The sequence below is a fragment of the Gossypium hirsutum genome, chromosome A05 (genome assembly GCF_007990345.1).
Source record: "Gossypium hirsutum isolate 1008001.06 chromosome A05, Gossypium_hirsutum_v2.1, whole genome shotgun sequence".
NCBI classification, from domain to species: Eukaryota; Viridiplantae; Streptophyta; class Magnoliopsida; order Malvales; family Malvaceae; genus Gossypium; species Gossypium hirsutum.
In genome coordinates, this window is record NC_053428.1 from 23,797,600 (window position 1) to 23,825,598 (window position 27,999).

A 27,999-nucleotide genomic window follows, 5' to 3' on the forward strand; every position below is an offset into this window, starting at 1 on the left:
GATCTAATTTTCCATAATTTTCTTATACACTTGATATGCATGTCATGCTCAGTCAAAATTCTGAGGCGTACTCTTCCATTGGCGTACTCTTCTTCAATTGAGAAACATCCCGAGATGAAATCCTCAAATTCTACATGGGTGGATACATTATGCGCCTGGATTTAACTTGTCAAAATTCTTAAAAGTGGCAGACTGTACTATAATTATGCGTCGAAATAGGTAAATAATTATATTACAAGTCAAACATATTCACGAAGAATGTTAATGAATAATAAACCATAAATAAATGTATATATTATTTTTATCTATACAATAATCAAATATAAGATTAATAATTATATTACAAATAAATCAAATTAGCACACAATTAAAAATTTTATTAATATATAATAACCAAATAATAAACAAGTTTTAAAAAAAGCTTCAAAATGAACATAAATGAACTAAACAAATTTTGTTCATATTCGGTTAATTTAATAAACGAGCCTTAAAATATTGTTCATGTTAATTTATTTAGCTTAATAAACAAATAGAAACCGAAATATTAATTAACTATTTGTCGGACACATTGTTTATTTATAACATTACCTATTTGAGCTCTTCTTTAGGCAATTAACTAAAGATTCAAGGATATTGATAAAACAAAAGATTAAACAAATACTTTTTGGAGTAACTTATTATAAATCCCGCAACCACCATATCCATGTCAAAATATATGTGTGGAGACCTTAGACGAGAATCAACAAGTAACTGAAAAAGGGCCAAAAGAGGCCCGATGTCAAGACAATGTGACGAACTCCCAACTTAAGGTAACACCGACGTTGTGATGAGCATGCATGAGACGTCACGACGACACGACGTATTCTCCACATAAGCAATCACGTTTTTGACTGCAGGCAAAATTTTTTCTCTCAGTTAGACTCTAATTATTTCAAGAATATTTTGATATGATTAAAACTCTAATCTAAACCTATTTAAAATTGTCATTGTATCACTGTTTTGATATGTCAATCAGTAAGAGCTTTTCTTGAAGACGACAAAACATAGTCGCATATGAGTTTTGATGAGAATTTCATAATAATTATAGAGATAATTTTATTCCCGAATTATGATTTTATTTTTAAGATTTGAATTTATACATTTAATATATTTAAGTTTATTTTCCACCTAAAATATTGTGTTCGTTCTTCCTTTTTTTATTAGTGACAATCACGATTATGTATGAGGTGAATAAAGGACCCAAAAAGAATGGGTAAAAGCAATCACATTGAAATTCTTAATATTCAACGAGACAAAGAAAAAAAAAAAAACCTAAGGCACTTTGGTATTTTATTTGATTAAAACTGTAACCTGACTGACATAAAGCTGCATGTATATTCAAGTTCCAAGGACATAGTAATAGATATTTCCCTCATTAAACTCAAGTAAATTAGGGGAATCTGTCAAGTGAGTAGGAAAAAGTAATCAAACCCTAGCAGTTCAATCTCCAATCATATGGCTGGTATATCACCTTCAACTGAGCATCAGCAATAATCTCCAGCAGAGCTTCTGAGTCAGTTGGCTCCAAGTAATTTGAGGCATGTTTCAATACCTCTACTTCATTCTTCCCAAAATCAACACTATACCTGTTTGTGGATTATTAGCAAGCAACATTAAGTTAAACTTTTCCAGAAAAAAAGTATATGAGAATCAAGCTTATTAAATTAGAAAATCTCTGATTAACCAAAGAAGGCATATGCATATGCATTTGCATTCCATCATCCATCTTTTTCTAATTCGAAGATTTATCAATTTACTACAGCTTGGTATTTGGTGCAAAGGTTACGGTAATCTTGCATATCTTTTGCTGATCTTTGAAGTGAACTATATTTACATATAATGGGAGGTTCTAACTGCTACCCACTATTACCAACTCAATTTTGAATTTACCAAAAAGTTAAATAAGACAATAACATTGATGTCATTTAGGTCATATTTCAATTAAATCTTCATCAACCAGTCACTTTTCTGGTATCTCTCTCTTTCTAAATAAAATATAAAAAAAAATGCAGTAACTTCTAATTGTCATCCCTATATTTCTCTTGTAACTCCCTTTTTCATTTTCTTTTTAAACAAAGCATTATTATTATTACAGAAGTGTGCAACAGGCGACTAGAAAATTAAGCATTGTTAGTGCTGTAATTTACACTAATCATGGCTTGAAGTGCCATATATGGTTTTCCTGCATTTCTATAGCTTCTGAATCCAACTTAGGCAACCCAAGCTTTCATAATTCTACCACTAAGAATTTCTGTATGATTAGATTATATAAGCTACAATGAAAACAGCAGTTTTTTTAAATTCCCTTGTGCCTATGCCAATGAGCCAATGAGTTTTGGAGTGCATGCATGTGTGTGTTAGTGTGGCTCTGCATATGCCTGTTAGCGTACAACGCATGTGTCTAGTGAAAATTTTAAAAACTTATTTTGTCTCCTGAACATAAAATAAAGGTCTCTAGGAAGAAATATGAATTTGTGCACCAAGAACGTGCTTGAAATTAACTTACCATTTGAGGATCTTACTGGCATATGCAACCTTGCCACTCAAATCAACAATAAGGCCACCAGCTCTTAAGAAATCCCGTGCTGCGTCCATCAGCTCTTTATCAATGTTCCCAGGAGAGTAGCATCGAAGAGCAGGCCCAGACCGGGTACCGCAAACCAGGGCAAAGTGAATTAGAGGCTCGGGATAGGGTAGAGGCACCTGAAAAAACACAAAACACAGAATGAGCTAGGTTGGATTTCCACACGAGGCATTCAACTATTGAGGATGAAATTCTTTTTCCGGTACCATAATGAAATGTTTTAACAGCACTTATTCAGGCTACACCCTTACAAGCCTGAAGTCAACGTAATTAACTACCCAGCAGAAAACTGCATGGTGAAGTCAATCTAATCAACAACCCAGTAGGGCATTGGGAGGTCACTTCATATGCACAACCTTTGGGTCATCCTTCTGAAACAATGGGAAAAAGTAAAAGGACACCCAATTCTAGGAATGAGCAAAGAATTCTGAGGGTTAAATTAATTTCCATAGTTTCACCAACAAATAAAAGGTACAAAACAGTAAACCACGTAATAAGGTGAGCACAGAAATGCTAGCCTCCAACACAGTGGCTAGAATCATCATGAAACATTAAGCATCAATTTTATCCATGGTCTTACCTGTGATCGTTTATCTTTTACGCCAAATGGTTTCAAAAGATTGTATGGTGGCCTTTGATTGCCCCTTAAAATGCCATTCTGAATGGAAGAAAGCGAATATGTGCACCCGCCAACAACATACTTGAAGTCTCCGAACAGCTTCCTTCGTTCCAATGGACCAGCAGGATGACCCCACGCTAGTATTGCATGGATAGCCATCATATTGTACAAATTTATGAAGAAAGCGAGCTTCTCCTCCCTTGGCATGTCCTGAACTTTCACTCTTTGGAGCACTTGAACTATTCTTAAGTACCTAAATTTTTTTCCATTCACAATGGAGACTTGAGCATTTGAAAGAAATGCATAAAATTTTGAAGTTACTAGAGTGAGCAATATCATACACTAAGAGGCATCAAACCTTGCAAATTCCTCACTTCCATGAATACTTCTGTAATCAACATGTCTTCCATCTTCTGATGCATAGGCTTCAAAAATAGCATAGGACAAAAACCTCAGCATTGATGCAATTTCAGCAATGGGCTTTGGCTTCAGTTCAATTATACCCCTTGGAATGTTGTGACATTGAGATGACACAGTAGGATCATGGTCCAAGAACCGATACAAGTGGTCACCATCCTCAAAAAGATTCTCACTATTATAAAGCATCACAGAAAAAAATAAGGATTTTCTACGATAGATTACAGGGTCACAAAAACAAAATAAACTGGGAAGGTTGGACTCACTCAAGAACATGTCGGAAAAAGTGCTCACTGGCAAGCTTTTGCCCAAATTCAACAGCCTATACCACAATGCAAGAACAAAGAAAAATACATAACCGCATCTAAACATGTATAAACAGAGCACACAAAACCACAAATTCTAACTCAAAAGCAGTGGTACTATGATTTTACCAGTGAAACGACAAAAATCACACAACAGATAAAATCTCTCAAAACCACCCATTTAAAATAGAACAACAAGAGAATAAAGAAAAAAGAGACAAGTTAAAAATAGCAATATGTATTATTACTTTCAGAAAACTGTTATGATGCGGTATCATAAGAATTAATGCTAAAGATAAAATTGGCATCCGCAATATGCCTACTTATCATGGAAACTATCAAGTCCACTGTTGCTTCTTTTAATCAGACTGGAATGATATCAGTGAAAGGTAGGCTCTAGAGTATTTTTTAATATGCAAGGATTAAACTGAAAGCCATCTACTATCATGAGAAGATATCATTTTTAACTTTGCATTTGCCGTAGGAAGCAAGTAAAAGAGTGATCTGATTCAGGAAAGTTTGGTCATAACCCCATATGGAGAAAAACTATAATACTAACAGTTGACAAAGACCGTGGATTATATAAGTATCACATAAAATTCACTAAACCAGTCTTGGAAAACATAATAAAAATCCAAACTAACCTCTTCCCTTTCCAGGTACTGATCTTCAGATAGAAAATCTACTGCTTCCGAACCTAGAAAACAATTAGTGAACCTGCGCATCTTGTATAACCGATCCTTAACAACAATAGTTGCTTTCATTTTTTGAACAATTACAGCTAGTTCGTCAACAGGTCCATTATCGAACACATCATCTTCAACAGGGAGAGGTGGTAAAGGTGCTTCAGGTGACGGTGCTTCAGAAATAAAAAAATCAATCTTCTCATCAAGCTTGCCGGACTCATCTAAGCCTTTTAGTTCACTCAAACCCCCAATCATTACTTCATTAAAGAAGACCTTAGGAACGGCACAAGATCCAGAGACATTCTCTATCTCCAACTTTCTACTGGGGTATACATCAATGTTGATCTCAACATATCTAAGCCTTTTTCTTTGCAGAAATAACCTAGCTTCTCTACAATCTCGGCATCCTAACCTTGTATACAATATAATTCTTCCTTTTGTGGCAATAGGTAGAAGTGATTCTTCAATGTTATTCTTCCCCTGCTCGGCTTTGCTTTCTGAATCGGTATCACGTGACACCTTAATGTAGTTTAAGGGATTCCAAGCAGATCTTTCTGCAGTCCTTGGAGACATTGCAGCTTGCTCCCCAAGTTTAGCAGAATCTGAAGTGTCCTTATCTACATCAACATTAGCCTGTTCAACTCCATCTCTTTTTAAAGAAAGCCGACGCAGGACACTGGTCACTGCAGCACCCTTTTCCTTAACAAAATTCTTAAGTGCCACTGCTTTCTCAGGCCACACAGACCCCTCTTCCTCTGGATCAGGATCCAAGGAACGAGTTGATGAACAACGATTAGCCTGCATCCCAGGAACCTCTGTTCCATCGAAGACCGGTTCTTGTTCCTCCTCAGCAAGATCTTCTCTTGTAGTTTCGTTCACTTCTTCTTGAGCTTTGGAATCCAAATCCCCATCCTTATTCATCCTGTCACCTTGTTCAGCATGTTTGTCATCTTTGTCTTCTTTATTACCCTCCTCTAACTTATTAACATCGTCCTTGCTGATGTTCAGACTATGCATCTCCTCCACCTCCACAGGTTTTCCCTGATCTTCTTTGTGAATACCATCAGTATGTCCCTCTGGTTTTTCATCCATGGGAGGATCTGTTATATTTTTGTAACTGGAGTTACCCTCTTCCCTAATGTCAGAAAAACATAAATATTGTCATTCAACTTGTGAAAACATGGCCCTTAAACTTTTTCATCGAGGATCTCTTCCCAGGTTCCTGCAAGGACATTTCATATAGACAAATTCAACAGAAGACCAATTCCACTACGGATGAAAAATGAATATAAGACTCTTATACTTCCATAAACAGAGTCATATTTGAAAGCAGACATCCATTTCAAAACTGCCTAACAAACAATAGGATCTCCATTTTTCACTCTTTGGCTATTTAAACAGGAAAAATGTAACAAAAAAGGGAACAAAATAATCTGTTGTATATAGGCTCTTATTCATTGATTTTCAGAAATATGAACATAATCCAGTATATTAAACCAAAACACTAGATGAAATCCATAATAAGAAATTGTTTCAAAGCACTAGATGTGATCCGGCAAGTCAAGCCCTGAAGCTTTAGTTTTCGACCATTCCTAGTCAAAAGAACCGGTCAACCTAAATCCTCCATGATGGAAGAAGTAGTAATATTATGAACAATGAAAGTCAAAGAAAAAAATAGCAGAGAAATGAATCTGTGACCAAAATTAAATAACAAAAAAGATTAAATCTTTAAGTCCTTAACACTTGATCAAGTTTTCATTTAATTACCACACAACTTAATCTCCAAAAAGAAATAATAATAATAAACCCTGAAATTTTATCGATAGGATTTTTGCAAGTTAATCATAACGGGAAGTATGAAAACTGAAAATAAGAGAGAGAGAGAGCTCTTACAGATCCAGAGAGAGTGAAGAAAAAACAGTGAATATAAAAGAAAAGAAAAAAAGATCTGGAGAGAGTTACAGAACCAAAAAAGAAAGATTTAAGTTAATATATATATCAACTTTGGAGTTACAAATTTGGTGTATTAATGTTTTGAAAGGAAACTTATAATTGAAAATTGAAAAGGAAAGAATAGTCAATTAATGGAGGGTGGATGATTTTCAGAAGCAGAGGCGGGCGGTCGGGACAAGCGGGAAATCCGTGGGCCTATCTTTTTTTTGTCTTTTTAGACTTAAGGACCCCCTTATCCTATTTCTTTATTTTGGACACCCAATACTTTTGATTTCTTTCCAATCCATCCCTTATTGTTTCCATTTTTTAAAATTGAGGAAGAATTAAGATGACTAAATTGCTAAATCGAATATAATTTAATTCGAAGGACTCAAGGGAAGCCAAGGTCCTTGCTTGACTCTCTCAAGTCTAAGCTATATATAAGATTAGAAAACTAATTTTACTTTTCGATTACTTAACTTTAAAATTTTATAAAATTAAACCATTTAAAAATTTTCGTTCAAATCACTAGACTGTTAAAATGGTCACTATATAGCTTTCTTTATTCACATTGCTTGCATAATTGTAAACTCTCATTAATATTCTCTTTTACAGTTTAGTTTTTTACAGACCAAATTTCAAGTAGCTTTTTTCTTCTATATCTTAAATTAATTGTCTTCTTCTACTTGCCGAAGAGTATTGATCCACTATACCAATCATCAAATTGTAGCTTGAAGTTCGCTAGCTGAACTTAAAAAAAAAAACCTTAATAGCTCAGTAACTTGAATAAAAATTTTCGAATAGTTGAGTGACGTAAATGAGAAGTTTTGAATAGCTCAATAACCATTTTAAAAAATTTTAAATTTAAGTAACCAAAATGTAAATTTACTAATAGTTTAGCGACAGTGGGTATAATTTACCCTTCATTCAATTGCGCAGACATAATAAAATTTATTTAATGTAATAGGATCCTAAATATGAAATTGTACATATATTAAATGTTTTAATAAAAAATTCAAATGTAAAACACTATCAATGGATTTAGTAAACTATAAAATACTAATACTAATCGTTATTCAACTCGTTGAAAACTACAGCACAACTTTTGATTTTGAGTTGTTGCGTATTTTACTGCTTTCATGTTGTGGAAGCTTTCAAGGACAACGACACATATCATGCAAACGTTTTAAGTTATTAACACGTCTTCTTTGGATTACACGAACAGATTGGATTTACCAAGCAATATGAAGCTGTAGATTGTAAATATCTTATCAAACACGTTGACTGCAATGGCTGCATGACATGTTCCTATCCGTTTTCCAGGCATTGCATGTGACGATTACATGAAAAAGCAGACTGCTTAACATTGGCCCTTGAAGAGGTATCCAATGCAGTAATGTTATAAACGAAGGAGAACATATACTTGATTTCTACTCGTATATAATTCAAAATTCGTACGAAAACGAAGGAAGATGCACGGGTTCGCCCAGGGGAAAAGTTATTTAACATGACAAATAAGAGCAGCACAGAAAATAAGGATAAGTAAGACATCATCTTTCTTTTTCTTTTTTTTAAAGTTTGTGAGTATGAACTAGATTTACATGGTGTTTACAAAGAACATAACTACCTATATGTACCTGTTGCCGGAGTGATATTCAGTGCTCAGCACAGCATGATAGAAAAGCTTGTGACATTTTTTGAAGCTCGGAAGGAAACAGCACCGGCATGCCTTTCTTAATACAATAGGGGCAGGCAATGGCGTAACTGCATAACAGCATAGCGATTTTCGTTTTAACTGTTATTTTTTCCTTGTCCATCGCATATATGATACATACACGCTGCAGTGAAAAGAAATAATTTTGACAATTGCAACTCCATGCCTAAGACAATTAGGTCACCACTAATATTTCCGATGAAGGACCTTCATCCAATTCAATATCTCCGCATGCACTAAGAACCGTAGCGAGGATGTAATCATCCACCTCAAAACCTTCTGCTTCCATCCGATACATGAGTTGCAAAGCTTCTCGACATAGCCCGTTTCTTGCATAACCCATGATCATGGCCTTCCACGAAACCAAATTCCTTTCTGGCATGCTGTCAAAAACACGAGAAGCCTCCGCTACAAAACCGCATTTCGCATACATATGGATCAATGCACTGCCCACGAAGACATTAGAAAAGGCAGGAGTTTTATTTGCGAAGGAGTGAATTAACTTCCCTTTTGTAACAGCTCCAAGCTTAGCACATGCTTTCAAAGCTGAAGAATAGGTAAAAGAGTTAGGTTCTACACCCTCCTCCATCATTTCTTTCAAAAAATCAAGAGCCTCAGCCTCATGCCCTACGCTTGCACAGCCAGAAATCATGGCAGTCCACGAGACAACATCCCTCAGCGGCATCTGTTGAAGGACTTTGGAGGCAACATCGTACTCCCCACATTTACAATAGAACCATACTAGAGTGCTTCCTATGTACATATTCCTTTGGATAGATTTTTTTACTATTTGTGCGTGGACTTCCTTGCCCATAAGTAAATCCACAACTGAACCACAAGCCCTAAGTATGCTTACGATGGTCAAGTTATTAGCAATAATATTTCGACTCTTCATTACTCGAAAAAGACTAATGGCATCCTCACCAAGACCCTTCCTAGCATACCCTGCTATAATAGAAGTCCAGGTAACCGTATTTCTACTACTCATCCCGTTAAACACAATCCTAGCATCTACTACCTCCCCGCATTTTGCATACATGTCCACAAGAGAAGACCCTAAGAAAACATCATTTTTGAACATCTTTTTTATTATGGCACCATGTAATTGTCTACCTGGTCTCAATGCCTTTTGCTCTCCACAAGCCTTCAAAACACTGCAAACGGTGAACTCATTAGGCCAAAAACCATCACTTAGCATTCTCGAAAACAACGAGAAAGCCTCCTCCGCATATCCTTGTTGGGAGCAAGCAGTTATCATAGCTGTCCAACAAACCACATCCTTTTCTGCCATCCCATGAAACACTTGAAAAGCCCTTGACAACTCCCCACATTGTGCATAAAAATAAGTAACAGCACTATCCACAATCAAGTTCCTACAATTCGCTTTCAGGAAACACCCATGAATTTGTCTGCCTAACTCAAAATCCGCCCGCCTACTACACAAATTCATCAAACAAACAAGCATCTTCCTGTTCCCTTGAACCCCACATGATATCGAATCCCAAAACAACCTCAAAGCTTCATCATCAAAACCCAATTTGGAGTACCCATTAATCATTGCTGTCCAACTGACGACATTTCTTTCAGCCATATTATCAAACACCTTTCGAGCTTCCACTAGCTTCCCAAATTTTAAATACGAACTTATCAAATTATTCTCAACATAGGTCACTGGGTTCCCTAAACGCTTCAAAACAACCGCATGGACTCTCCTAACTTGTCTGCCATTGCTACAAGATTGAAGCAAAGCTGCCAGCTCATCAGAACCGACATTTCGACTAACCAACGGTCGGGTTCTATCCCTAAAACCAGCATCTGGGTCTTCATGGTAAGTTGAAATACTGGTTAAATCATCGAATTCGGGTAGAAAACATGAATCTTTGGAAGAAAAACAAGAAAATTGGGGTGGGTTTTTGGTGATTCTTGGTCTGGACTCGTTTTTGGAATTCGAATAATGAAATGATGGACTTTGAATAGTGAAAAAGGAAGGCCATTGAAAGTGCGCCACTTGGGGTGAAATCACCGTTAACGAAAGCATCAGCTATATCTTTGGATTTCTTCAAAACTCCCGGCGGAAAACAGAACCCAGTTTCCCGAAGTTTAAGCTCTTGTTTTTGTTAAATCCCGAGGCTTTCAAAAACTCCATCGGATAAAAGACCATTTTGCCACTAAGCCAGCAAAACGACATCGTCTTGCAGGTTGCAACCTCTGCACAATATCACTTCTTTGCCGGTCGCTAAAACCTTATTCTAGAACCCCCTGCCAAAAACCTTCTTAAATTGGTTCCTGCTATAAACTTACAAAGTTAAAAATTTAATCTTTTTCTTTCCATGGAATTGGCTTGTGCAAGTTTTCAAGTTTGTTCTATATTTCCAGTAAGATTAAAATCTTCTAAAGCCACAAAATTTGAATCTTCTTTAGCTTTACTTCCTTCCTGTAAAAGTTCAAATTCACCTGGGATTCGTTGTTTGTCTTCAAAGTTCTTAAGTAAGTTACTCTTTTTTACCTAATAATTTGCAGCTAAAGGTTATTAATTTAGCGTTTTATTCACTGTATTTATCTCTCTTTCCCGCGCTGCCTTCCTGCGTAAATAATGGTTCAACCTGGAATTGAATACGTTAATAATAATTAAGTGCTATAGCTGAAGTATTCTATGATGATTAGCTTTATCTTTTCTTTTTCTTTTTTTTTTTTTTGTTTTAAGTTCTTTTCGTTTGAAGTAAGAAAATTGGGAACTTCTTCTAGCATGATTATTTGGGAAAGCATTGTTTGTTAGGAGCTTCTTTGGTGCTTGCAGAGATGCATATATTATTTTTAGGCCATTTGTCTTTAACAGATAGTTCTCATGGGCAGGTTATTCTGCATTGGGTGTTAATCGGGTAAGCGGGCAGCAGCGGTTTTCTCTTGCGGCTGTTGTTGGTGATAAAACTGCGGTGCCAAATAATTGTGATGAAGAGAAGATTTCAGATTCAGATTCTGCCGGTTCCTCGGTAATTAATGATGAGGTGACCGGAGATGGGGAAAATGATGGTGATAAAGGTAATGTTGAGGGGTTGGATAGCGGTAAAATGATCAGAGTGTGTGACAAGTTAATTGAGGTTTTCTTGGTTGACAAGCCTACGCCAACTGATTGGAGAAGATTACTTGCTTTCAGTAAGGAATGGAACAACATCCGACCTCATTTCTTTCAGCGTTGTCAGGAACGAGCTGATGTTGAAGGTGATCCTGGAATGAAGCATAAGCTTCTTCGACTTGGAAGGAAATTGAAAGAGGTATGTTATTTGATTATAATTATAATCTTTTGCAATCAATATCAGTTTTTTGTATGAGATATTTGAATCTGGAGAATTGTCTAGCTGCTCATGATTAATTCTAGATTGATTATAAAGAGAGTACGAACAAGGGAGAGAAATCTACCTGCTTTTATGATGCTGACATGCTGAACAGATCCATGTGCAGTGAAGATTCCTAGGAATCGAATTTCTTATTCTCTTTGGATGGCATGTTAGTCATATGGCTTTAATAGTTGAGGCATGTCTGATGCATACTGTTCTTATTTTCAAGTTCATGCTGATGTCATGGTGATTCTTGTTATACAGATTGATGACGATGTTCAAAGACACAACGAACTTCTTGAAGTGATCAAGGGTTCACCATCTGAGATTAGTGAAATTGTTGCTAGACGTCGTAAAGATTTTACAAAAGAATTCTTTGTGCATATCCATACTGTAGCAGAATCATATTATGACAATCCAACTGAACAAAATGGTAAGGCAGTATGATTGAATAATTTAATTATCAAAACCTTATTGATAATTATTAGTATGAATGTTTAGTATCGTGTGCCAGTTTAAACTATATGCCTAACAAAATAAGCTGTGTGGTGAGTTGCATGGCTTGAGATCAGAACTTTTAGTTCATATACTTGTTAACCATATGCCTTCCCGACCTTATTCCTTCATTTATTTGTTTATACTTGACAGCTCTGTCAAAGCTTGGGAATACTTGCTTGGCTGCTGTACAAGCTTATGATACTGCTGCTGAAAACGTTGAGGCACTTAATGCAGCAGAGTTGAAATTCCAAGATATCATCAATTCACCCTCTCTAGATGTTGCTTGCCGGAAGATTGATAGTTTGGCTGAGAAAAACCAACTTGACTCAGCATTGGTGCTAATGATCACTAAAGCTTGGTCAGCTGCCAAGGAATCTAACATGACGAAAGATGAGGTACTGTTGCTGACTTCAGGGAGGAAAAAGCCCTCCACCTGCTCTATAAATCGTATGATGCGATGGTCAACTAGATGTAGTTCTTGTTTTGTGACTCAGGGTGACTGCACCTAGAAGAACCCTATGATGATATTCTTATAAATTAATGGAATGATTACTAGGTTGGGGATGAAGGGAAAAGGGATTATTCATTTTGGCATTCTAGTAAAGAGCGGAACTAATTTTAGAAGTACAACCATATAGTCATTTGTGGGGAAGCCAACTGATGTGTTCCTTTTGATAAGCATTAAAATTTTCAGTAGGATTGCTAATTTAAGCATCATCAGCCGATGGTTTTAGAAAAAAAATTAACTTTACGATAAATTCCTATGTTTTGGAGTGCTGCTGTAAGATGTCTTACCAAGTTATCATCTCAATTGCAGGTAAAAGATATATTGTACCACTTGTATATGACTGCTAGAGGTAATCTACAGAGGCTCCTTCCAAAAGAGATTAGAATTGTGAAGTACCTTCTTACAATTGAGGATCCTGAGGAGCGACTGTGTGCCCTAAACGATGCCTTTTCACCTGGAGAAGAACTTGAAGGGAGCGATATGGACAACCTTTACACGTATGTCTTTTGCTCTGACTTGATTTTTATCAGAATTTAGTACCATCTAGGAATTAGGCTTACAATGCATTGGCTTAATCTTTCAAGTCAATCGTCCAGCCTTCCGGGTCCTGCTTTTTATAGTTTCAGGTGCAAATGATGAGTTAGGTTGGTAGTTATCCCAGGAAAGGATTTGATAGTTACTCTGGTGTCCTGCTATTTGCCTAAACCAAACATCGTTTAAATTTTGTGTCATCCTCTTTTGCGCGTAAGTTTGTTCCTTCATTTAACTCATTGTAATGAAATTTTAGGACTCCGGAGAAGCTTCATACCATGATGAGAGCTGTGGTGGATGCTTATAATTTCAGCCATGAAGGCACTCTCTTAAGGGAAGCTAGAGATTTGATGAATCCGAAGATAATTGAAAAGCTGGAGGAGTTGATAAAGATTGTGGAGAAAAACTTCATGTGACGTGGAGCTAAGTCGTACTTTGAATAGCTTTACGTATATTTCTTGGTCCAGAAATCATAATCTTTAATCTCTACCTTGATTGAGAATCTGAATATATATAGGTGTGATAACTCTAAATTTCGGGTTGGTTCATAGCTCAAGCAGTAATACTGCCCGTACCCGAAAGCATCAAAGTAGAGTTACTTCACAACAAAAATTGGCAATAGAAGAAGAATAGTCTTTAGGTGTGAATGTTCAAACATACAAGGTGCCAATGATCTCCTGCAGAGATTGATCTTGTTGTGGTCCCATAATTTTCTTTTCTTTTTCTTAATATTAGAACTTGTTAATCAGATGTTACATGAATTACTGGCAAATATACCTTGATTTCATATTAAATATTAATTTAACAATATTTCAATAAAATTAATTGCCATAATGCGATTTCATTTTTTTCTAATAAAGTAACACAAAATTATAAAGGTTCAAAGTTCTCTGTAAAGAGCATTTATGAACTAAATTAGAAGCCATTAACTCTTGTGACTTGTCCCACATGTTATAAGTTTAGGTAAAAACTGTGGTCAGCTCTTAATTCTTAAGAAACTTAGGCTTGAATTATTGAAGTTGAACACCAAAAAAAAAGGTCTTAGAATCTGTAAATGATTACTTCTTCCTCTTCTTTGGTGGCTGAATCGATTCTTCTTCATCTTCGTCTTCATTTTCAGGCTCTTCATCTTCTACAGTTTCTTTTTCTTCCTCATCATCATTGCCTTCATTGTCGTCACCATCACCATCGTCCTCATCCTCGTCTTCCGGCTCATCATCCACATTTTCACCTTCTTCTTCCTCTCCGTTCTCTTCTTCCCCTGCTCCATCAGCCTCTCCACCACCAATTTCCTTGTTGGAGTTGCCATTTTGGTCATTGGAATTGTTCCCATGATCTTCACCATCAGAAGGGTCTCCTTCTTCATTGTCTTCTCCGGGTCCATCATTATCAATGTCTTCATCTTCGTCTTCATCTCCATCTTCCTCAGCATCAACTATCGCTTCATATCTATGTCCACCCAAATCACTTTCTTGCTTTTCACCTTCTGGGTTTACCATCAACAGTTCAACCAGATTCTGAAACTATTACAACAATCTAAGCTAATTATCACGTATGCTTGACAATTGCACCATGAAAATATATTGAAACCAACAAATTACAAACCCCACAAAACGAAATACTCCCATTGTAAAATGACTAAAACGGGAATTAGCTTTTCACCCATGGTCATGCAGAACCCAACCCAAGTTTCTTCTTACATGCATATTAATTTATGACAAATTATTGAATCTACTACATTGAAATATGAAACTCCACAAACAGAAAGATGAATACTTCTCAATATACAATAACAAATAGTAGATTAGAAAATTAAAACCACTGAATACTAATTTTTAAATTAATTCTATAAAGCAATTGAATTCAATGTGAAGTTAACATTTTCTATATACACGAATAAAATATTAGTAAAAAAGATGTCGTTTTTGGCGTCAAAATGATTTTAGTTGCTTTAAATAGAAATTGGGAGTTTTTTTCTTATATCGGTACTCGACTAACCAATTTTTCTTACATTTAATCTTCAACTTAGCAATTTTTCTTGAAATTCTTTTCATATTAGTTTAAAATTTTTGTAACTTTTTTTACTTTAGTCTCTAAATTTAGATTACGAAAAAATTTCAGTTTCAATAAAAGATTAGGGGTCAATTTTTTTAAAAAAAATCTTATAAATGCTAGATTTTAATAGGTCGCTGTTGTTATTTATTAATAAAAAAATTATAATTTAAACTTTTTTTATAAATTTTGTTTATAATTTTTATATTTTTAATTTTTTTTTAATTTTAAAAGGGTTCAATTGATTTTTTAAAAAATTGTTACTAAGATTTTTTTTTATCCTCTGGCATTATTAGTTTCGAAACATTCTAATATACTTCAAATAAAAGAGTATGGATCAAATTGAATAAATGTGTAAAGGTTGAGGGCTAAATTTACTATTATACCTAAACACTAAAACAAACATTTAACAGTACAAAAATTTTAACGGGTGGATTGTTTTCCTCACTCATCTAACATACAATAGCTAATTTGCTCATTTTTTAATAGAGACGCTAAAATGCAATCATTATATAGTACAGGGAGTTTTGTGTTACTTTTACAAATTGAAAAATTACTATGATAGCAATTAGACCCTCACGTAATTATAAGGAATTCTAGTTCCCTATACATGTTTGGCTCAAAGAGTATAATTATGTCATAATTCTCTATATCATGTTTGGTAATATAAATTATAATTACAAATTTACATAATTTTAAATTCTAAATGAAAAAAGAATATTAGTTATTATCAAAATTATGAATAATACTTAAGAAAAAAAACTACTATACAAATAACAAAACTTAAAATCAAATCATAATATATAATATGTTATTCCAAGAAAATATTTCATAATACAATTATTAATAAAATTAATAATAATAATTAAACATTCTACACAAATTTATCTAATTACTCTAGAATTTCATATTTGTTGAGCTATACTTTGACACTAAGCATATACTTGTTATAATCAAATGGTCTTTGCCCAAATATTAATAATTAATAATAAATATTATGCAATTAGTTAAAATTAGTATAAATATTTTATAATAAATACTATGTAATTTAGTTAATTATTTAGTATATCAAAATATATGATAAATTATCTTTTGTCAATAAATTTTTAAAATTATTAACAAGATTAGAAAAATAACATATAATTATAGATATTTTTTAAAATTAAAATACTATTATTATATAAAAAGTAACTTTTTAAACTTAAAAAATATAGGACATAATTGAAAAGTTATAAAATAATTAGATTATAGTATGGTTGTTTGTAATTACCCGCATAAGTACTCCAATACTCCCCTTTTCTTAAGAATTGGAGTGCATGATTGAGGTGTTCTAGTTACATTTAATTTAGTAATGGTTATCTAAACATACCACACATGCGTAATTACAAATAATTAAACTCAAACTGAATCACTAGGCAATTTTTCAAAGGCAAATCTATAAATAAACCCTTAATAAATAAGGATTAATATATTTTTAATGAAAGCCTTTATGACTTACAAACCATTTCTAGCCATAGGTTTAATTTTGTTTTAGAATGGAAGGTTAGGATTTAGCTTTTTAAGGTTTAAAGTTGGTATAGACTTTTAGGATTCAAGATTTATAGTTTATAATTTTATAAAAATATAAATTTATTTTTTAGATTTAATATTTAGTATTTAAAATTTAAGGGTTATCCTAGTCAAGGTTTAAATTTTATTTTTTAAAAATATATTAATAATTACTAATTATACAAATTTAAAATAAGAAATAATATAGTAACTCACTGTCCGTGAGTCCAATAGGAATTGAGGAACTGTGAGCATGGTACTACCCATTTTTTATTGGGGGAGGTTTGAACGCTTTATTTAATATTTATATATATTGGTGGGCCGACAAGGAATCAAATCCCCGGAACTCAACATAATTTTACGTAAAACAGAATCTATGTTTTCTATTTCAGTTCCGCACATTGTGCGCTTCACCCACACCAGCAGCGCAAGTTAGCAATCACCAAAAATAAAAAATAAAAATAGAAACCTAAAAAGAACCAACCCTTACTTGAGGTGGAAAAGCAAGAGCTTGAAACGTAGCTGAGGAGGCGAGTAGGGTGAGTACGGTTCCCCACCACGCGCACATTAGCAAACCATGGTTAAACTTAACCATCAATTCGCTATAACCTTCTTTGGTCTCCATTTGTACGGCACAAGGGAAGAAAAAATTAAACCTAGGGACAAAAAACAATAACATCAATCAACCATACTACCGTTAGATCTGATACCTGTCATCTCAGCCGTCAGATCTACAGAGATTGGTTCGAAATTATGTAAATAAGACAAGAGATAGAGGATAGCATATTAAACAGTTAACGTTAATTAAAAGAAAACGACAAAAAAAAAAGCTTCATACCTGAGAAATTCTAGGGAGCTCGGAAAAATTTTCCAGGAAATGGGAGGAAAATGTAAGAAAGAAAACAAGACAAAGTTAAGAGTGGGAAGGGGCGGTTGAAAGTATAGGAAAGGAAAAGTTTCTAAAAAGAGAAAGACACTTGTTTGTTTAGATCCAACACTTGTTTTTTGCTACAAAAACATTAGTGTTTTTTGAGTCAATGTTTAAGGGTGATGAAACACATGGGAGAAAAAAAAAAGGAGAAAAAATACCTTCAAAATTCAAAACAGGAGAAATGAACAAGTTTTTGTTCATTTATTACTATTTTCTTTGGGTGGTTCGTATTTTGGAATTGGATTCCATTAATAGTCTATTATTGATGCCTTTTTCATCCTATTTGGGGCTGCTTCTTTTTTTTTTCTTTTTTGAGAATATTGTAGTAATAGTTAAGTTTTTTATTCATTTATTTTAAGTAATTTATGAAGAAAAGGTAAATTAATTATTATATAAATTCATTTATTTGTTTCTCATGATGGAGAATTGATTCAAGTTGTGGTGGCCGCTTTGAAGAACAAGTCGAAATCCTCGTGAAGAGCTGCGGTATCCATTTTAATTCCCCGAACATAAAATGCTGAGCTTCTCCATGTGACACACAGGCAGCGCAAAATTACGATACTTTCATTGCTCAGTTAACATAGGCCGGTGCAGAATTGAAATGTGGTACGGGAGCCGTTGGGCTGGGCCCAATAGCTAAGTTGTCGGACCAGAATTATGATTTACGGAATGCCATCGAGCGTGCTTTCGAACATGTTTTAGTTTTTACTGCTAACATAGCCGACAAGTCTGCTCCATACTCTCTCTTTAAAACTGAAGTACCATATGAAATAAATGATCCATCCGCATTATCATATTAAAATTTATTTTAATAAAACAAACAAGAAATAAGAAACGAAATCATACTAATTATCACCCAAAAATGGACCTTAAATCCATAAAGTTTGATCATATCAATACAGCATGAGATATTCAAAATCACTGAACATGATTACATGCAGCTATGAACTACAATGGCCGCCCCCCTAAGCTTCCCCTAACCCTGCTGTTAGACTTCCTTATTTACTCCAATCTATAGCTTTGCCTTTGTAATTCTGCACAAGTTTTTAACTGTAAAGATCACCCTACCCCCTAAGCCAATAAAAATTATTCTCTTGCCTTTCTTTTCTTTGCTTTGCTCCCCCCCCCCTTTCAATGATAAAAGTGCCCCACTTTTCTTGGTTATTGATGGAATTTCAGCTTAGAATTCATGGCTTTACAGCCTTTGCTGGACCATGGCAGGTGGGCAATGACAGCATAACTCCCCAAACCATAAAATCTTGGACAATGGTCCCTCTCCAACTTAGACCATAATCAATATTCAGACAAGTGTTAAACCGTAATCAACATTAAGTACAATAAAAAGAATCAAAACTAATCCTTATAGTTTAATTAATGCCACTAATTTTTTTTCCCTTCCTTTAATTGTGTGTACCTAAAACAGCTGGCGAACTTTGAAGGGTATTGTCAGGCATGAAAGAACATTCATGGAGGCCATTTATCACATAACAGCTCAAGAAAAGGACAAAATCCAAATAAAGATAATATAAATGGAAATGGGTGTCCATTAAAGTCAATGGGCTGTTTCAATGATCTAACCGTTCCCATTTCATGATCTGTAGAAGAATGGCTTTGCCTGACAAAAGGGTTTACTTTTCCACAAAAGGGACTTAGTTGAGTTGGTGAATTGCATGCATTCAACATACTTTAAACATCAAAACGAAAGATTGCAGCTATACTATAGCTGTGTATATCAATTAGTTATCTATCAATGCACATGATTCACTCGAACTGGATTAAATTTGAATCAATTTATTTAACAAAATGAACTTTGAAAATTGGTATTCTTTGGAATTAGTTCAACTTGATTCATAGTATTATTAGATTTACAACATGTGGCATGCTCCCACTTGGCACATGATGAGCTAAGGTCCTTAATCAAATTGGCAATGCAAAAAGGAAAGAAAAGAAAAGAAATTCTACTAAATCAAAACCATAATCATGAAAAGAGAGAGTATGCCCCCTAAATAGCTTTCAATTGATTCCTTTATTTTTATTTTTATCATTCTAAAGCCTAAGGCCTAGAAAGCACTAGTACTAGCATTACATTACTATAAATGCTAAGTTGATGTGGTTTTGAGGAAGATAGTAAGTTTATTTATTTATAGAACTTTAAAATGCTCCCTCTTTTAGGGGATGAGAAGGAGCTAAAAGCTACTCTATAGTGGGAAGGAATCCCAAAGTGGAGTTTTTTATTTATTAAAATAATTAACTTTGGATAGTTGGATGAAAAGGCTAAGGGAAGCAAAGCAATCTCTTCCCCATTTTTTCTCACCATCAATGTTAGTCAAAGAGGGTAACTAGGCTATAGGATCTATCTCCCTAAACGAATTTGAGCCTCTATTGTCCTTATATATATATATAAATTTCGGGTCCACGTTGATACGGGAGAATGGGGAGGGAATAGTGAAATCTATATATTCGTAGCTTTGAGTTGATCGGATTGTTAGATATTAATTTAAATTTTAGTTATCAATATTAAATTAGGATTTTAGTGTGCTTTTATTCAAGATTATTTAATTGTTAAATTTATTTAATGAATTATATTTAATAGCTTGGAAATTTTGGTGAATAAAATTTCTTCATGAATAAAGTTTTTTGGTGACCAAGGAATGGTTTAGCACTTTAGCGGTTAGAATTAAGAAGTTAATAAAGTGGTATTTTATTGTTTTGAGATTGCGTATTTGTATTTCCATTTCGTTTACCATAATTTTTACTTCATTTTAAGTAAACTGTTTATACATGGACGGTAATTTCCACATGTGTAGTATATTTCAAGTTTATTAATATTAAAAAAAATTTAACCACAAATTGATTAACTAATCTTTTTTTTAAAAGAAAACTAATACGATCTTTCTAACTTTCCAATTTAGAATATGGTAAGCAGAGATTAACAAATATTTTTTAACATTAAATTATTTTTTTCTTTTTATTTACCTCATAACCCAAAAATTAATCATGTAAAACACAATTCAATCGAAACCCCAAGATTTTCACTTTGGAAACTACTTTTTTGAAACTCGTCTTTTGAATCCACCATTCCTTTTCAAAAACGTTAATTTTTAGTCGAGATTTCTCATTTTAGCTTTCACATAAAATCCAAATTCAAAACCCAATTAAAGTGGACGAAAAATGTTGGTGTGTTGGGGATAAAAAAATTTATAAAAAATTAATGAAAGTTTCCAGGCGTGTATCAATATCAATTTCTTTAAAATTTTATTTATCTTCACCTATATTATGATGTACAAAAGAGTTACTGATAAATAAACCTCGAGGATACAATAAAACTCAATGATTGTCTATGTTTTACACTAACGGAAACAGTCCACTGAGCACTAAGCGGAGCTTAATAAGGATATCAATTTCTATAAATATTTTTTTTCTTTATAGAACAACCTAAAAATATAAAAGATGCCGAGATAATAGAAATAAATTTTATTTTATATGTTTTTTGAGTGTCATACAAATAAATTTTTACTCTTATTTATCGAATATCTCATGTCTCTTTATAGTGACATAACTACTCAAACGGATAACAATATATTTAGCAATAAATATAATTATTTAATAGATATCTACTTAAATAATTACGATTAATTGTAATAATTAATTGATATAACTTTTGAATTTAGAAGATATAAAGATTAATAAAATAGTACTATAAGAAAAGAATATTCCATCAGCCGTTGGCCCATGTATACTCTTAACCTAGACTGGAAGAGAATAACTTACAAAAAAAAAATCATAAATTCTTTCAAAGAGAAAATATCATGAGAATTCGTAGGTTATTACAAATATACAACAGGGAAGAATACTAAATCATGAAAAAGAAATAATAATGATTAATAAAATTATTAAAGTCCTGTTTGATGAATCTTATTTACTTATTTATTTAAATTTAAAAATTTTAAAAAATATAAATATTATATCAATACATTAATTATTAAAATATATGAAACAACAGTTATAAACATGTTAATATTGGTATAAATATATACTAGAAATTTAGGTGCAGTTTCAATTTTACAAGTAAAATTAAGAGGTTTTTATGTTTTATGTGTATTTAATTGGTATTTAAAAAATGAGTAATTATATCAATAAGTGTTAGGTGCAGTAATAAGACATATTACACGTTTAAAGAGAGATGTATGTTCAAACCTTGGCGATAACTTTGTTCGAAGGAGGAGCTACAAATCCCAAATATAAACCGTAAAATAAAAATCGAGAATACCAAAAAAAGAAAAGGGGTAATCATTTTGTCCAACACCTGTGGGTAAAAGAAAACCCACAAGCTCATTTATGATGGTGTCAAGTGTACTTTTTAATTATTTTATTGTTGTTTTATTACACCCTAAAAACAAATGGTTTCATCCTAAACTTGCTTATTGAATTTTTTTTTTACTTCACCAATTGTGTATGAAATAATAATCCTTAAGAAAAATTTAGAACTAAATAAATAAGAGACATAATGATTTTTTAATCCATGGTGTTAAAAAAGTTCCACCACTGAGAATATACTAAATAATAATATATTATTTGGATAACCATTCTATACATACTAGATTATGTCACACCTAAAAAATTTTATGTAAAAAAATATTTTTCTTTTGAAATTAATTCATTAATGATTATAGGTGGAATGGTCAATAATTTATATAAAAATCACATTAAATATGTGTTCGATTCTTGGATATATGTGATTTTTAGTTGTTTCATTTAAAGATTATTTAAAAGAAATCAATAAATATTAGGCAAAAGGGTCTGAAAAATCCTTAGTAAAAAAATAAAAGAAATCAATTGAGCTCTTAGAAAAAAAATGCACTCAAACCCTCAAAGAAAAAAAAATCAATTACACTCTTCCATTAATAGAATGGAACCATCGTTAACCAGATTGATCATTAACATGACATGATTGATAGAAGCAACGAGAAATTGACACGTGACATTTTATGTGGATAAATATGACGTCAACATATCTATGGTATATATACAATAGCAGTTAGTAAATCAGTTGATATCAACATTAACAATTTTATATTAGTTGATTCAACTAATTCAATAACAAAAATAACTATCTTCTTAACATATTAACTATTAACTATTTAACTGTCATAACTGTTAAGCTGATTTATTCCACAATAGTTACTCATCCGGTTTATATGATCAAAGTGTTGAATAACGACTTCATAAATTTTTGCCATCCCAAATTACTATTTAATAATATTTTTTGGTGACAGAACTATTTATATTAGTGTAAATTTAAAATAATTTTACATCATTCTGTAACTTTTTATACAATTAATATTTTAATAATCAAATCGTTGAATTTTTCAAGATATATGTACTTGTTATACATATACATTTTTAAGTCAATTCGATATTCTATTATATCAATTTGAAATATTGCTTGTATTACTATATATTTACCGGTTGCTTTTTTTATACATAAAACGAATAATTAGAAATTTTTAATTTATGAAAAATTTGGCATGCATGATATATACGTAAATAGAACATGAAATATGATAGTTAAATTATTAAAATATTAATCATATAAAAACTATACAAATATTTAAAAATACTTTAATTTTACATAGGTGTAAATTAACGAATTCCTCCCCACAAAATTTTATTTAAAATTAATTATAAAATTATATAAATGGTAAAATATATTTATTAATATTTATGATTTTAATAGTTTCAAACTTAAAAAAAAATCCAAACTTGACCCCAAACAAATATGGAATAAAAAAATTTAGATCACTATTTTGAAAATGTTTGGTGGTAAAAAAAAAATTAAGGATATATTTGAATGAGTAGTAAGATTGATTTAGATAAGACTAAAAATAGTCTTAGAGAGATTTATGGTATCAACCACATTGAATATGGCAATGGTTAAATTAAAATTATTTGTAAGATATGTGTTCGAATTTAAATATACTAGTATTAATGTACAGAGAGATAATAAAAAAAAATCATCTTAATTTAAAACATAAACAGTAAAAGAAACATTTATCAAATGAATAAATAATTATAATTGATGTAGTTATATTTATGTCAAATAGTAGTTTAATTAATAAATAATTAAAAGTAGCATAAAAAAGTAAAAGTATTAATAAAAATATGGTTAAGGCCTTTTGTTGTTGTTGACACTTTAGTGTCTCGTGTTCAAGCTTTGTTGATATAATTCCCCCTTAATTTATAATTCGATTCAGTAAAAAAATATTATAATATATCAAATAATATTTATTTATTTATTTATTACTCTAGTAGTTATTAAAATATTTTATTTAAATGAAAAATTAAGTGATCAATATGTTTTTCATCTATATCAATTTTCTTATAAATTTAAAAAGTTAGTTCAAAATAATATTGAACCATTATTTTATTTAAAATAATTACATGAATTTACTTTTTAAATATTATTTTTATTAGAAAAATGCAAATGATATAATTATAAATGAAAGGAGAGGAACCCGTTGTAAAACTAAAGTGGTGTTTCATTATTTTATAATTTTTTATACGATTAATATTTTAACAAATTGACCGTTAAATTTATCAATATATATTTACCCTTCATGCATGTAATTTTTTGAATCGATCCAATATATTTATTATATTAATTTAAAATATTATCTATATTAATATATATATTAACAGTTGAAACTTTTTTATATAACACGAATAGTTAAACATTTTTATTTTTTTCTCAAAACTTAACAAACATGATTTACATGAAAAAAACATATTATTAAAATATTAATTGTATAAAAATTATAAAAATTAATTTTATACCAATATAAATAGATTCTCCCCTACATAAAATATTTTTTTAAATATGCTGAAAAACCTTGTATAAAAAAATCCTTTTAAACATAAAAAGAATTAAGATAAAAAGTACAATCGAATATCTTTTTAAGAAAAAAAATATAAAAAAGTATTAGTGTTGCGGTGAGGTGACTACACATTCCCTTCCATGTGAAAAGTTTTTTTACGTAGCTTTTATTACATTATATATTTTTTGAATATTAATTTTATTATAAAATTTTGTCATTTATTTTTTATAAACTATTTATATTTTATTAATAATAGTTAAATAAAAAGATAATGCGCTTCAACACATTTGAAACTCATCTATACTAACAACAATTCTAATGTCGATCAAACTAAAACTAAATTAATTACAATATTACATGATATATATATATATATAGAACGCATTAGAAACAATCACTGATCATTGTCATTAATTTGTTTAGAGGGCATTGGACCATCCAGTTGTATCCATCTAACATCATTAAGAAGAAAATGAAACATTCCCTCCCTATTTATTACGCCATTTCCTGGCTATTTTTAATACCCCTTTTAATTTAATATCTATAATTCTAAACTTAAAACACTTTTTCTATTTTCATGTCCCATTATAATCTACAACTATTATATTAGGCAATGCATATAAGTATAACTATCTCAGACTTTTCTTTTGACAACAATAATAATATCCTTTGAACAACATAAATACACCAACAAAAAAGGGGGAAAACCATGAAATATGAAAACTAAAAAAGATATAAAAAAGACCAACATCCTTTGAACAAGTGAACATGTCCCATTCCCCAAAAACCCACGACCCCAATTTCTTTTAATTTATTAATTAAAACACAGCCAGAATAAAAAGTAAGAGTACTGGTCCCACCCGCACCTCCTATCAACAAATTAAAAATTAAAAGACAACATTCATATCATTAAGAAAATTAAGTATGGATTGTAAAGAAAATTATGATAAGGGAATATGTATATATAAATATCATCCACTTCAGCATTCTATTGCCTTTGATTAACAAATAGGAAGGGTTTAATCATTAGGGATTTGTTTGGTCAAATGTAACCACAAATTTGGGTCCCAAAACATTGTATAATCCATAATCAATGTAAACAATTCCACATCTTTTTTTTCCCTTTTGTTGTTTAAGATCCACCGTTTGATGGGTCCTTAAGCTCGTGAAAGCAACGGTTTTGATTAATTTAAGACGCATCGAATTGAAAATTGATAATATCATCCATTTTGTATGAAATTTATTGCTGGCAGGCAAAGGAAGAGTACTTTGATTCAAGCATCTGGAATTCTAAAATGAAGGAAGAAATAATTGCAAGTTAAAAAAGGAGAAACGTAGCTGAATCTCAGTTGTTAATGCCTAACTTGATTAATTCTAAGCAAAGCATTTTTTTTTAAAAAATTATTCTTTAAATTACAAAAAAAAAAAAAAAACTAACTTGTCATCTTCTCTCTCATTCTCTTTATTTATAAATAAAAATATATAAACTTCAGCTACACAGAATCTGGGGGTGAAAACAAAGGGAAGAAATCAGAAGTTCACGAAAATTTCATTTCTTTAAGAAAGGCGTTAAGCCCCATCTTTTCTTTCTCTTTCTTTTTTCTTGAACTGTTTTCCAGATTGGTAATTTTCTTTTTCTTTTTTAAATATATATTTTTTCATTTCTGCCAATTAAACAATGAAAATGGCATATTACCAATCATCCTTTCCCCTCTATAGGAAACACCCATCATTGCTGCCAACAATCCTTTTCATTTCAACCTTAGAAACCTGAGCTTCTAAGATATTCCTTCCCCTTCCTTTCCTTTCTATTTCTTCTTCTCTCCCTCTCTTTCAACCTTCTTCTCCACTTTCCTTTGTTGCTTTTTCAACAATGGATGCATCTTCTACAAGCTCAGTCAATGGGTTCTATACCTTCTTGACTCGTGGCATAGATGATCTTGAACGTGTTTATCTCTCTAATAACTTCATGTCCATCCAATTCCTTCAAAGGGTTCTTTCCCTTCTCCGATCTTTCCACTCCCAGCTACTCCTCCTCATCCAAAAACTCCACCTTCCCGTCGGTGATAAGTGGCTCGATGAATACATGGATGAAAGTTCGAAGCTCTGGGAAGCTTGTCATGTTATCAAATCAGGCATCTCCGGCATCGAAAATTATTACTCGGCTGGCTTTAATATCATTTCTTCTTTTGATAATCATCGCCATCTTACTCACCAGCTTTCTAGACAGGTCCTTCTTTAAATTCCCAAACCTTACAACAATTTCGTTATATGTATATTCTTTCTCGAGTTTTTAGCATTGAATTCATGATCTGATATGGCTTTTTATTTTTTCTAAAAAACTATATGGAAACAGGTAATCCGGGCAATTTCGGCGTGCCGCAGGGAAGCTGTGGGATTGGAAGAAGAAAACAGGGCGTTGATGGAAACGAGAATCCAACCGCTTTCGTTAAGGTTTGACGAGAAAGTTTCGATCGAATCAAAGCTGAACGGATTCAATGGTTTCCGAGGAGTTTTATACGCAATGAGGAATGTAAGCTCGTTGCTCCTAATGATCTTGCTGTACGGATTAGTTTATTGTCGAACGGAATCCAGTTTCCTACGAGGAGGATATGAAGGGTGTCTAATTTTCGGATCAGCTTTCATGATCTCAACAGGGAGATTGCAGCAAAGAGTGGCGGCAGAGATCAACCAAATGAATGGGAGGCCGGGGATATTGCTTTATGAGTTCAGGAGATCGAAGTTGGCAATGGAGGAGCTGAGAGGGGAGCTGGAGCGGAGGGGCGGCGGAGGGGTGGAGGAGTGGGAAACGGAGGTAGGGGGGATAAGGGAAAGGGTTGAGAACTTGAAAGGGTGGTTTGGGGTGTTGAGATCTGGTGCTGACAACATTGTTGTGCAACTTGATGATTTCTTTGATGAGATTGTTGAAGGGAGGAAGAAGCTTTTGGACTTTTGCAGTCATAGGTAGAGAAGAAAAGAAGATTAAATTATAAAAAAAAAATGTAGGATGGTTGAAAAAAAAAGTTACAAAAATACTTGATAGAAGAAGGTTGTTGTTGTACCTTTTGACCCTTCTCTTCTTTTCTTTTTCTTTTTTCAGAAAAAAAAAAGATTCTCTTTTTATTTTTCACTTCATGCATTTGTTGTTGTTTCTACCGCAGTTGAAACATGGAAATAGTGGTTTGTTTTCCCCAAAAATCCAGAAGGAAAATATATGCAGGGGAAGGGGAAACAGAGTAATTCAGGGGTCTCAACTATCTTAACAATGTAAACAGTTAAAATAAAAAAAAAATAAAATAATGGTTAGGACTATTTTTCATGCAGGGAAGGGGATGGAATCTTCTATATATATAATAATAACTAGAAAGTGTCTATGTTAGAGCTACATATATAAATATTTTGTAGGTTATTAATTAATTTTATAT

At 32.4% G+C, this 27,999-nt stretch overlaps 4 protein-coding genes across 6 annotated transcripts; 2 read left to right on the top strand and 2 right to left on the bottom strand.

Moving 5' to 3' along the window:
* Window positions 1–1,302: 1,302 nt before the first annotated feature.
* On the bottom strand, window positions 1,303–6,789 carry LOC107957922 (uncharacterized). Of its 2 annotated transcripts, none has more exons than XM_016893548.2 (7): window positions 6,544–6,789; window positions 4,609–5,872; window positions 3,926–3,981; window positions 3,601–3,834; window positions 3,204–3,495; window positions 2,546–2,742; window positions 1,303–1,625 (listed from the first exon to the last, which is right to left on the bottom strand). In XM_016893548.2, exons 2-7 carry the CDS (start codon window positions 5,740–5,742, stop codon window positions 1,472–1,474), a joined length of 2,067 nt encoding a protein of 688 aa, XP_016749037.2. In that variant the 5' UTR covers window positions 5,743–5,872; window positions 6,544–6,789; the 3' UTR covers window positions 1,303–1,471. The 2 variants fall into 2 exon arrangements, with proteins under 2 accessions (XP_016749037.2, XP_016749038.2); XM_016893549.2 differs by having other exon boundaries at window positions 4,609–5,785; window positions 6,544–6,720.
* A 1,326-nt stretch (window positions 6,790–8,115) lies between these two features.
* On the bottom strand, window positions 8,116–10,334 carry LOC107957923 (pentatricopeptide repeat-containing protein At4g18520, chloroplastic). Its single transcript, XM_016893550.2, has one exon. The coding sequence runs from the start codon at window positions 10,332–10,334 to the stop codon at window positions 8,472–8,474; it is 1,863 nt and encodes a 620-aa protein (XP_016749039.2). The 3' UTR covers window positions 8,116–8,471.
* LOC107957924 (uncharacterized protein At4g37920) lies at window positions 10,110–13,923 on the top strand. Of its 2 annotated transcripts, none has more exons than XM_041114026.1 (6): window positions 10,110–10,124; window positions 11,150–11,568; window positions 11,896–12,064; window positions 12,280–12,524; window positions 12,947–13,134; window positions 13,425–13,923. In XM_041114026.1, the coding sequence occupies exons 2-6, from the start codon at window positions 11,365–11,367 to the stop codon at window positions 13,582–13,584; spliced, it is 966 nt and encodes a 321-aa protein (XP_040969960.1). In that variant the 5' UTR covers window positions 10,110–10,124; window positions 11,150–11,364; the 3' UTR covers window positions 13,585–13,923. The 2 variants fall into 2 exon arrangements, with proteins under 2 accessions (XP_040969960.1, XP_016749040.1); XM_016893551.2 differs by lacking the exon at window positions 10,110–10,124 and adding an exon at window positions 10,570–10,783.
* A 12,142-nt stretch (window positions 13,924–26,065) lies between these two features.
* On the top strand, window positions 26,066–27,886 carry LOC107924077 (uncharacterized). The gene is made up of 2 exons (XM_016854353.2): window positions 26,066–26,804; window positions 26,931–27,886. Exons 1-2 carry the CDS (start codon window positions 26,448–26,450, stop codon window positions 27,540–27,542), a joined length of 969 nt encoding a protein of 322 aa, XP_016709842.2. The 5' UTR covers window positions 26,066–26,447; the 3' UTR covers window positions 27,543–27,886.
* The last annotated feature ends 113 nt before the right edge of the window (window positions 27,887–27,999 follow it).